The sequence below is a fragment of the Sus scrofa genome, chromosome 13 (assembly GCF_054392235.1).
Source record: "Sus scrofa isolate SSC_HxYL_T2T_F1_AM1 chromosome 13, Sscrofa_HxYL_maternal_Yorkshire_Landrace_v2.0, whole genome shotgun sequence".
In the NCBI taxonomy this organism is placed as follows: Eukaryota; Metazoa; Chordata; class Mammalia; order Artiodactyla; family Suidae; genus Sus; species Sus scrofa.
This window is the reverse complement of record NC_139395.1, coordinates 43,570,240-43,582,308: the sequence shown is the minus strand read 5'-3', so window position 1 is coordinate 43,582,308 and position 12,069 is coordinate 43,570,240. Positions and strand designations below refer to the sequence as shown.

General features: G+C 44.3%; 1 protein-coding gene and 1 non-coding gene across 10 annotated transcripts in view; one reads left to right on the top strand and one right to left on the bottom strand.

Moving 5' to 3' along the window:
• SACM1L (SAC1 like phosphatidylinositide phosphatase) overlaps positions 1-6,567 on the bottom strand; it is an 89,402-nt gene extending 82,835 nt beyond the window's left edge. For all 9 annotated transcript variants that reach the window (XR_002337508.2, XR_002337509.2, XR_014822950.1 and 6 more), the window contains exon 1: positions 6,409-6,567. Coding sequence is in view for 1 of the 9 variants with exons in the window: in XM_003358405.6 (XP_003358453.3) it covers positions 6,409-6,440 (32 nt within the window). In the remaining 8 variants the exon portion in view is untranslated. The remainder of the gene's footprint in view (positions 1-6,408) is intronic.
• A 290-nt stretch (positions 6,568-6,857) lies between these two features.
• On the top strand, positions 6,858-6,930 carry TRNAR-ACG (transfer RNA arginine (anticodon ACG)). The gene has a single exon. It is a non-coding gene; the product is annotated as a tRNA-Arg (tRNA).
• Positions 6,931-12,069: the final 5,139 nt, after the last annotated feature.

The window sequence follows — 12,069 nt, the reverse complement described above, 5'->3', positions numbered from 1 at the left end:
TGTGGCTCTGGCATAGGCTGGCAGCTGCAGCTCCGATTCTACCCCTAGCCCGGGAACCTCCATATGCCGCAGGAGCGGCCCAAGAAATGACAAAAAGACCAAAAAAAAAAGACTTAAATGTAAGACCTGAAACCATAAAACTTCTAGAGGAAGACACAGGCATCAGTCTTGGTAACATTTTTTTGGATATGTCTCCTCAGAAAAGGGAAACAAAAGCAAAAATAAACAAATGTAACTACATCAAACTAAAAAGCATTTGCACAGTGAAGGAAACTATCAACAAAACAAAAAGGCAGCCAACTAAATGGGAGAAGGTATCTGCAAATGATATATCTGAGAAGGGGTTAATTATCCAAAATATACCCCAAAACTCAAACTCAAGATCAGAAAAATGAACAACCTGATTTTTAAAATGAGGAGTTCCCGTCGTGGCTCAGAGGTTAACGAATCCGACTAGGAACCATGAGGTTTCTGGTTCAATCCCTGGCCTCGCTCAGTGGGTTAAGGATCTGGCATTGCCATGAGCTGTGGTGTAGGCTGCAGATGCGGCTCAGATCCTGTGTTGCTGTGGCTCTGGCGTAGGCTGGAGGCTACAGCTCCAATTAGACCCCTAGCCTGGGAACCTCCATATACCGCGGGAGTGGCCCTGGAAAAGGCAAGAAGACAAAATAAAATAAAATAAAAAATAAAAAGATAAAAATGAGAGAGGATCTGAATATACATTTTTCCAAAGACATTCAGGTAGCCAATGAGCACATAAAAAGATGCTAAGCATTACTAATAATGAGAGCAATTCAACACAAAACTGCAATGAAATACCACCTCGCATCTGTTAGAATGGCTGTTGTCATAAAGACAACAAATGACAAGTGTTGGCAAGGATATGAAGAAAAGGGAACCCTTGTGCCTTGTTGGTAAACTGGTGCAGCCACTATGGAAAACAGTATGGAAGTTCCTCCAAAAATTAAAAGTAGAACTACCATATAGCCCAGCAATTCCATTACTGGGTATTTATCTGAAGAAAACAAAAGGACTAATTAGAAAAGATATATGTACCCATATGTTCAATGCAACATTATCATTTCTACAACTGCACCTGTGGCATATCCAAGTTCCCAGGCTAGGGGTCGAACTGGAGCTGCAGCTGCAGGCCCACACCACAGCCACACCAGATCTCAGCTACACCTGCAGTCAGCATCTGCATCTTGTGGCAATGCTGGATCCTTAACCCACTGAGCAAGGCCAGAGTGAACCTGCATCCTCATGGATATTAGTTGGGTCCTTAACCCACTGAGCCACAACGGGAACTCCTCAATGCAACAGTATTTTAAAAAGCCAAGAAGTGGAAGCAACCCAGTGCCCATCAATAGATGAATGACTAAAAAAGATTATTATATACCTATCATATATATAAATTTATATATATATTTATTAACACACACAATGGAGTATTAGTCATAACAAAAGAATGAAATCTTGCCATTTGCAACAACCAATGGACTGAGAGGGTATTAATGCTAAATGAAATAAGTCAGAGAAAGACAAATACTATATGATCTCACCTACAGGTGGAATATAAAAAACAAATGAACTAACACAACAAAACAGAAGCAGAGTTACAAATACAGAGAACAAACGGAGTTGCCAGAGGGGAGGTAGGTAGGGAAAAGAAACAGGTGAAGGAGATTAAAACAAGGATTTCAAAACTTCCAGTTATAAAATAAATGAGTCATGGGTAGGAAATGTACAGTGTGGCAAATACAGTCAACAACTATGTAAGATCTTCATATGATGACATACCATAACTAGACTTATCATGGTGACCATTTAGAAATAAGCAAAAATACCCAATCATTATGTTGTGTACCAGGAACTAACACAGTGCTGTAGGTTAATTATATTTTGAAAACAAATAAACTCATAGAAAAGATCAGATTTGTGGTTACCAAAGGCGGGGAAAGGGGGGTTGAAAGTGAGGGAACTGGATGAAGGCAGACAAGAAAGATGTGTGAATAATCTGAATGTTCACTGTACTGGATAGACTACACATAACTTCATCATAGAATAGCTTACTTTACATCTCTTCTCAGGGTTCCATCGCCTCTGCCCTGACTGACCTCACAGCTATGACAATCTTTTAAAATGAAAGGCCACTTAACTGAGGAAACCATGTTTCTTCGGATACAAGCTACAGACTGATTCACTTTGTAAAAGATGTCCTGCCTTACATTTATTTCACAGGTCCTTTTAAAAGAAAAAAAAAAAAAATGCTGTAAATGTTTACAATAATGGATTTATGTCCCAGTTGTCTTGTAATTTCACTTTTATTATTGTTTGACATTACCTAGGCTTAAACAAATGATTTTTAAAGAAAAAAGGAGTTGCAGAATATGATATTTAGAACAGCCTGGATGTCTTAAAAAGTATAAATTTTGAATTCTGAACAAATCAACATTGTTTTCTACATTAAAAATCCATACGAACATGTCGATTATTTTCAGCTGTAAGTGACTCAATTCTATACCAGACATGTTCAAGGACTAAAGTGAGAGCAACCTGATAAGAGAGGAAAAAAAAAAAAAAAAAACATAATTAGAACAATGCAGTGTAATGGAAAGATCAATGGCCTCTGGGCCAGTTCTGCCATGGTATGGCTGGGTGACCTAACTGCAGGGCCAAGGGCAATTATCTCCCTGTTTTCAAAGTACAGTGTGGCAAATACAGTCAACAACTATGTAAGATATAAGTCAACCCAGATCTCAGAGTGGCATTGGAAAGATAATACATGAAATGACTTAAGTTGCTGCTACTTGAAAAGCATATGTTCCAAATTACTCCAGACTGTGTTCTTTTTGAAGTGCTGGTGGGTGTTCTTCACTGGAAAGTTCTTTTCATTTACTTAGGTGATCCACTGAGGACCTTGCACTGGGCTTTGTGCTAGGTAATGAGGAGGACTAGAGAAGAAATTAATATCAAGGTGTTTCTAATATGTTCTACATATTTGTAGCCTTGGTAGAGAAACAAAGTATATATAGTAATATTATTTCTAGGTGGCAAAGTGAGTGGTTCAAACAGTGCTATGGATCAATCATTCTTTCAGTCCTCTTGCCCACTGGTCAGTAAGTACACTGCTAATGAATCCCAAGACACAGACTGTGCAAGCCCACGTGGACATATGCTGCCTGGTCCCTTGACAGTAGACTGTTATGGCAGCTCGGTAAAGGGAAAGGCATGAGAAAAAAGACTTCTCAAAGAGGAGTATCTGTTAAGTATGCTGGTTTTGTCTGCCCTCTCTTTCAATCCTTATAATAATAATACTGTGAAGTAGGAATGTTCCTATTTTACAGATGAAAACCCGATTCAGAGAGATTAAGTAACATGGTCAGGATATAAAGCAAGCAGCAGGTTAGGATTTGGTTCTGATGTAAATAAAAAACCTGAGCTCTCTCAGCTCTACCATAGATGGGATCAGTGTGTAAAGAGGCAAGAGAGGAAGAAGACACACTGGATAGAAAGATCAAAATAAGCTTAGGCTGGAATCAAAGAGAGGGTGGCCAAGTCTTGTGGAAGCTTGGTGGGAGGAGGGACAAGGGGACAGGGAAGTTATGGGGAATAAAGGTAGGGGAAAGACTGTGAAGCGGCTGGAATCCAGGTCGCTAAGAAACGTGGCCTTAATCCTACAGGTTAATAAAACAGAACTGGAGACAGTAAGCAGGAGAGTAGAGGATGAAACTAGAGCATTAGGAAGGTGAACATCACACACAGGACAGAGATGGACCAGAAAAAAGTGTATGGCATAACACAGAATAAATTTTTAAAATCCCAAGCACTGCACTATTTAAATAAACCTAGTAACAATACTTTGGTAATGAAATTAACTACCTCTTGTATGGCTCTTTCTTAAAACACATCTCCAGACATTTTTTAAAAATGGCCATTATATACAACTAATTCTTTTTTTTTTTTTCGGGCTCATGGAAATTCCCAGGCCAGGGATCAAATCAGACCCAGAGGTGCAACCTATGACACACGCAATGCCAGATCCTTAACCCCGCCACTCCAGGCCAGGGAAGGAACCAGCACCTTCACAGAGACAAGCGGGATCATTAACCCTCTGCACCACAGCGGAAACTCCCCTACTAATTCTTACATGGGTCAGAAACTACTTCCACCTCCAAATGCATATAAAAAAGAATACTGCTTAGGTAAGAGGTCACATTTTAAAATCATGCCTCAGAGCAGCAAAGATCAAAGAGAAGAAGTAAGAGCAGAAATTCCAACTCACGCACTCCTTGGCAAAGAAAATCAAATTGTTTAAAAAAAAAAAAAAAAGTTGTTTCTTCACTTACAGGAACACATAAAACTATTTTTTCAGGTGAAAAAAGAACTGTCAAACTAGAGAATGATTTTTTTTGTGTGTGTGTCTTTTTGTCTTTTGTTGTTGTTGCTATTTCTTGGGCCGCTCCCGAGGCATATGGAGGTTCCCAGGCTAGGAGTTGAATCGGAGCTGTAGCCACCGGCCTACACCAGAGCCACAGGAACACGGGATCCGAGCCGCGTCTGCAACCTACACCACAGCTCACGGCAACGCCGGATCGGTAACCCGCTGAGCACGGGCAGGGATCGAACCCGCAACCTCATGGTTCCTAGTCGGATTCGTTAACCACTGCGCCATGACGGGAACTCCTAGAGAATGATTTTATGTTACCCCAGTTTGCCTTTTTCACCCAAACAACTTTATAGCTTCCACTTCTCAAAAAAGTCAATACAAAAGCATCAGCCTCACCACTTAAGTGCCAAATTTTCTCTTTTATGGTTTGTTTTTGTTTTTTTTTTTTTTAAGGTCTGGACTGGTGCACTTAGTGCCTCCTTGGCAGCGTATAAACAACCAACATAATCCTCAAGTTCTCCATCCCATTCAATCCTTGCCACAGGAAAATTCAATTACATTTCGTAACCTAACTGCTGAACAGCAATCAAGCCAAGGCTCCATATTGCTTAAACACAACTGACACCTGGTGTAGGATCACATTAAACCCTTTAGTGACTATCAGATAAACAACAATAACCTAATTAGCCAGCAGAGCACGCATGACACTGGCCTGGCCAGTAGTTCAAAGACACTTTGCTAAACTCACTCACCAACAAGGTGATCCCATTGCAAAGGGGAACGGGGAGAGAATAAGTAAGCTTGGCAAGTAAAAGGTGGAGGGAAGTGCGCAGCTGGGCTTTCCAAAGGGAATTACAGTAAATAGAAGTGGCAAGGGGAGGGGGTGAGGATAAAGTTATCATCTTTTCTGCAAGACATCTGATGTGGAGATGACCTCACTTCCAATTCTGCACCCTTAACTTTTAACTGAACCTTCCAGAAAGCTAACTGAGCTTGAGGTTCTGGCGGGCATAGGAAGTGCCCAAACCACATCTTGATGTCCTCATATCCCTGTAAAGGATATGTGATACCTATGCCTAAGTCCCAAGACATTTTAACTTATTTAAGGATGGATATGCTTCTCAGAAAGTACATCTGCTTCTGCTGCCAAAGACATCCTCAGACTATGGCCACTGAATTTTCAGTCTAGAGGTCAAGCATTACATCCAAAGTGAGTAAAAGGAAGTTATTCAAACCAGACAAGTGTAGGGGCTGACAATAATGTTAAAGGAAACATGTTTTTGTTCATGTTTTTGTTCTATTCTAACCAAGACAAGCCCTAAACCCTACAAATACCTAATTTACAACTCAACAACCACAGCCTATTTCTCAAAGCCCAGAAGAGCTTATTAGATTTATGGAAAAGTTAATCTGCAGTGCCAAAATTCTGAAGAGTAGCCTCTGGTTGTCAACATAGACTTAAGAATTTGCTTTATGCTTGGGCGGTATAATATTTAAAGCCAAGTAAATCTTTTAGAACCTAACAGTACTGACTGTACTTTAAATTTTTCCTGCGTCCTACAGACTGGTCAGGAAAGCTTCAATGCCCAGAAAAAGGTCTGTCCATTCGTGTGTGGCCTCTAATGTGCTGCTATGGGTCCATGAAATAAAAAACTTCTCTTTTTCCCTCCTAAGCAGTAAGGATAAATTTAACCTCCACCTCACCAAGAAATTAAAAAATTATAATTAAAAATTGGGCTGCATCCAAAGGCCGAGCCCGGCTCGCAGGAAGCTGATCCGCAACTTCGCTCTCCCGCCGTGGGCGTTGAGGCCGAGTCGGGCTGAGGAAGGCTGGCTGGACTACCGCTCTCTAGCCTGTGGCGACTCGGGCGGGGCCTGGAGGCGGCCGCGCCCGACAAGGAAGGCGGGGAGCGCGAGCGGCTCCGGAAGCCTCCCCGCGGCCGGCGGCCCACACCTGCCGCTCCACCCGCCTCCCCGCAGGCCCTCTCCCGCAGCAACCTCCAGCCCGCGGGACTCACAGCTTCAGCCGCTCGTAGGTCGTTGCCGCCATCCTGCACCACTGCTTCCTTCCTCCTCTTTCCGTCCACCCCTCCCCGCGCCGCCACCTCGGCTACGGCGCTACCCGTCACCCTGGCACCGCGGCCACAGAGTCCAGCCTCGGTCCCACCCTCTTCTCCCCGCCCCGGCCGGCCTGCGAGCCAACGGGAGTCGACCGTGGACAAACTTAGTGCGCGTACTTAAGACCGCGAGAGGAACCCGGTCCGGCAAGGCGTTTTGGAATGAGCCTCAGAGCGCCGTGACGTCGCCGCTTCAGATTGGCGGAGCGCGTTGGCAGGTTAAAGGCGGAGCCTTGGGAGTCTGGGGCCAGCGCCGAGGCGCCCGGGCGGAAAGGCAGCGCTCGTGTCACGGAGTCTGTTGAAGCTGCGTAAGGCGTGATCTGCGCTACAGCAGAAACTCAGTTAGTACGGGGCCAGTGGCGCAATGGATAACGCGTCTGACTACGGATCAGAAGATTCTAGGTTCGACTCCTGGCTGGCTCGTAGCGTACATTTTGCCCCATCTGGGCTTGATTTTAAAGGGTCTCCTTGGAAAGGACCCTGGTGTGGTTAAATGTCTTGAATTTTAACGCTACTCTGCCCGAATAATCATCTTTTAAGCTGTGTTTGGAACCCGGAGTTGTGTGAGATGGTTTGTAAATTGTAAAGCGCCCTATTCCTGATGAGGACTCTAAATGATTTAAGTTAGGAAAACACCTAAATGGTGCTAGTTTGGAGTAGGGGGCGTCCTGTGGCCTAAGGTTAGCTAACGGATGACACACGAGCGCATTTAAAGCAGCAGTTCTGGCCCTTTTTCCCGTGGAGCAAAAACCCGCACACTGGTGTGAAAAGCGGCGCAGCCCCAATTTACTCGGAGGGTGGGCTCAAGCTCTAAGCCGCCACGGAGACGGAAACGCTGCAGTGCGGCTGCGCGCGTTAGAGGGGGTCTGCCAAGCGTCGGAATCTGCAGCCTTATCCTCTGAGAGCTCCTGGCTTCCAATCTATCGGGAAATGTCAGCACATAGGTGTTTTTATAGTATGAGGACCCCAGATTATCTAGCACAATACCCCTCATCTTACAGGTGCCTAGGTGGAAGACCCGCGAAGGACTGAAACGTCTGCGGCGAAAAGGGGAGCCGAACCTGAAAAGTTATTGAAACATCTGACACTGCCCTTTATTCAATAGAGCAATTAATCTCTCCAGGATAACGTTTCTTCCTCCAGAAGACATTATAGGAAATTTGTAAAATACATAAAAGTATTGGGAATCAAAATGATGCGAATTCCTATTCCGAGATCATTACTATTAACATCACATTTCCCCCACTTCCGAAATCATACTATTAACGTCGTAAATTTTTCCTTATAGACTACCCCCCCCACTTTTAATGTAAATGTACTTATATACATAATTGTTCCAGATTTGGGGTTGTATGAGAAATGTCTGTGTTCTTGGAGTTCTCGTCGTGGCTCAGTGTTTAACGAATCCAACTAGGAACCACGAGTTTGTAGGTTCCATCCCTGGCCTTGCTCAGCGGATTAAGGATCCGGCGTTGCTGTGAGCTGTGGCGTTGCTGTGAGCTGTGGTGTGGGTCGCAGACGCGGTGCGATCCGCCTGGCATAGGCCGGCGGCTACAGCTCTGCTTTGACCCTTAGCCTGGGAACCTCCATGTGCCACAGGAGCGACCCTAGAAAAAACTAAAAAAAAAAAAAAGGCTGTGTTCTTATTTTGTCCCCTTAGCTTTTTGACTGAGATTTAAGGTTATTAAATATTCTTTGAAGATAGCCCATCAGAGAACTAGATATTTTAAACATTACTCTTTGTTGGGAATTTGGGTTGTTATTAGTTTAACACTTTTTCAAAAAATAATGCTGCGTTGAATTATTTCCGATATGTCTTGTAAATAAACACATAAATTGTTATTAAAGTGTAGTTGATTTACAATGTTGTGCACATATCAACTTTTGGGGTGGGGGGGAGGGTGCCCTACAGCATATGGAGTTCCCAGGCCAGAGATCAGATCCAAGCTACAGTTACAACCTATGCCACAGCAGCAGCAACTCCAGATCCTTTAGCCCACTGTGCCTTCCTCGGGATCAAACCTGCATCCTGACACTGCAGAGACACGGCAGATCAACTGCTGCTGCACAGTGGAACTCCACCTCTGTTCCATTCTGTCTTGTGGGGGCTGCCTTCCCATGGAGTCTATAAATTGAGTGTGTTCTCTTACTTCCCCTGTGTCATGGGCCTGCTTCGTGCCAGGTCCCATGGGCAATGCATGGCCCACAGCTGCCTGTCCCTGAGGACTTGAACTGGTTGGAGGGGGGTGTGTAACCGTGCATCCACATAACCAGGGCCTCTCCTAAAAGTGTTGCACAGCTGGGCCCTTGCCCAGGACCCTTTCCAGACCTGACCTCGGGCTTCTTTTTCTTCCACAGAGCATGGCCTACTTTGATTTGTTTTACACCCAGAGTCCAAGATCCTGATCATTTTTATTTATGAAGCACTTCTGTTTTCAATCTAGGGACAATGCCAGCCACACTTTTAGCAAAGCTTGAAGAAAATGCACCTAGTATCCCAGAGATATTCTTTCATTCCCAACCCGCAAGTTTGTTGGACTCAGTAGTAGGCTGAATAGTGCCCCAACTGCTACCACCACCACTGAAGATGTCCACATCCTAATCCCCAGATCCTGTGAATATCACATCCTACAAAGTAAGAGAGACTTAAGGGGCATGAGACAAGGGGATTGTTCTCAATTATATGGGCAGGCCCAATGTAATCATAAGGGTCCTTGTGAGAAAGATGCAGAAGGGTTAGAGAGGAGGCATGATGATGGAAGGGAAGGTCAGAGTGATGCAGCCTTAATAAGCCAAGGCATGTGGGCAGCCTCTAGAAGCTGAAAAAGGACAAAGAATAGACTCTCCCATAGCACTTCCAGAAAGAACAGGCCCTGCAGACACTGTGATTTTAGGCCACAAGGCCCAGTTCCTTGGAACTGTAGAATGATAAATGTGTGATTTTAAGCCACTTATTTTGGTTGTTACAGAAGTGGTGGGAAGCCAATACAGACTCCAGCAGAGAGCAGTGACAATGACACTTTAAAAACTGCAAAACTCTTAAATTAAAACCTTTGAAGTATACCTGCCAAATATTGCGAATTTTTATACGAAGGTGAGCGATATATGTCTCATTAGAATGAGCAAGGAATATATTTTCCCCAAATAAGCACCAGAGTCCTGAAAGACAGCTTCCTAGGCCCCAACACTTGAGCTTTTTAGGCAAAGTAGCTTTAATGAACAAATAATACCGAAGAACAATGTATTGCTCCCAACAGCCAGAGTCATGGCACAGCTGCCTCTGGGTGAGGCTGCCTTGGGTAGAATCTCAGCTCTATTTACTGGGTACTTAGTGTTTGGAGAGTTACTTCACCCTTTGTGTCATGGTTGCCTTGTCTATAAAGTAAGGGATGACAAAGTATGTGGTCTTTAGAACAATATCTAATACAGTAAATGTCAGCTCTTACTGCTGCTCCTACTTCAATTATGAAACTTAACACCAAACCGGATTTCCCCACTGTTTCAGCCCCAAATGGCCCAAATGCTTCAGTCAGCTAGTACTGGCTCGTGACTGTCCCGCCTCTTCCCAACTCCAAGTAGTTCAGGATGTCATGTGGATAGCCTGAAATCGGCCACTGTGGAAGTATTTACTTTATTGAAGTCAGCAAACACTCCAAATCAGGGCTTTATCTTGGGGGACAGGGCATACCGGTGGCAAGTGGAAGTTCCTAGGCCCAGGGATTGAACTCCCACCACAGCAGTGGCAATGAGCTGGAGCAGTGACATGCTGGATCCATAACCCGCTGAGCCAGAAGGGAATTCCAAATCAGGGCTTTTAAAAAATTTCCCCTCAATCCAGGAGTTTCCATCGTGGCGCAGTGGTTAACGAATCCAACTAGGAACCATGAGGTTGTGGGTTCGATCCCTGGACTCGCTCAGTGAGTTAAGGATCTAGTGTTTCCATGAGCTGTGGTGTAGGTCACAGACATGGCTCAGATCCCACATTGCTGTGGCTCTGGTGTAGGCTGGCGGCTATAGCTCCAATTAGACCCCTAGCCTGGGAACCTCCATATGCCCCTCAATCTGGTTTGCTAGCACACTCTGGCCCAGATGACATTTTCCCTGAACATCTATTGCGTCCCTCCTGTAGCATCAGAGTCAGAGGAAAACAGCAGCCTACATTTATAAAAACCAGAATAGTCACTCTCTCCTTGCTTAAAAAAAAAAAAAAAAAAAAAAAAGACTCTTTATTTGCAAGTAAGGCACCCCTGCAATCAGTGCCCTTGCTTTCAACATTCCCATGTCCTTAGCACATCAGAACCAGCGCCACAAGAACTAAACTGAGGCCTAAAACAAGCTCAGGGGAAGTGCATGACAAACAGCCGGTACACCACTCGCGCCTCGAGGATTCTAGCCACACACTCTACCCCTTCCCTCCGCAAGCCCTGCCTTCCTGCATGTGGTTGCCTTAAATCTAGAGGGTCACACACCTCTGGGAACCTTTGGTCAGAACCTCATTAGAAAAAATAAAACAGTAACATAACAAAAGGGAAGGAGACAAAACAATCACCACTATAGCATGACCTGAAAAGTCTCAAAAATAAGATCCCAGCTGAAGAAACTTCTGATTCTTGGAAGACAATTCTCCAAGGGTCTCTCACATTTCTACACATCTTGAGAGGGAGGCACCACCTTAGTTCCAGACTACTTTTTCAAGGATATCTGTGTAGGGATGGATAAATAAATAAATAAATAAATAGGATGTCTGTGTAGCAAACTGGCTTGAATGGAAGAGAGAGCAGAAGTCAGGCAGGCTGACTTTTCATTATAAAAGATAATGATTCCCTAAGCTTGGCTTTCCTCTTGTAAGAAAAGGAAAGACATCCCACTGCTGTGCAAGTGTCACCTGGCCCTAGCCATGGGATTCTGGAAGAACTGGAGCTCAGAAAACCAGGGCATAGGCTGATAGGGTGAAATGCTACTGCTGTTGCTGTCAGTAATAAAGTGTCCTTTGTCTCGACCTAGGAGTCGCAGAACTTCTGCCAGGATCCACAAAACCAAGGTATGCTAGCTTATTAGCCTGCAAGTAGGATAAAATCAGTCAGAGACCCTTCACATTTTTGACACTCATGTGTTCCTTTAAGAATCCAGAGTTCTGGAGTTCCCATCGTGGCACAGTGGTTAATGAATCTGACTGGGAACCAGGAGGCTGAGGGTTCGATCTCTGGCCTTGCTCAGTGGGTTAAGGATCCAACGTTGCCATGAGCTGTGGTGTAGGTTGCAGACGTGGCTTGGATCCCACATTGCTGTGGCTCTGGTGTAGGCCAGCGGCTACAGCTCTGATTAGACCCCTAGCCTGGGAACCTCCATATACTGCAGGAGCAGCCCTAGAAAAGGCAGAAAGCCAAAAAAAAAAAAAAAAAACAAAAAGAATCCAGAGTTCTAGTCAACTACACTGCAATAAATTAAAAAAAAATTTTTTTTTTAAATCCAAAGCTCTAAAAGGTAGCCAAATCCTATTAAGCAAAAAGTACCATCTACTTACTCCACACACACACATAAAAGAAGACCCAGGAAAGATCA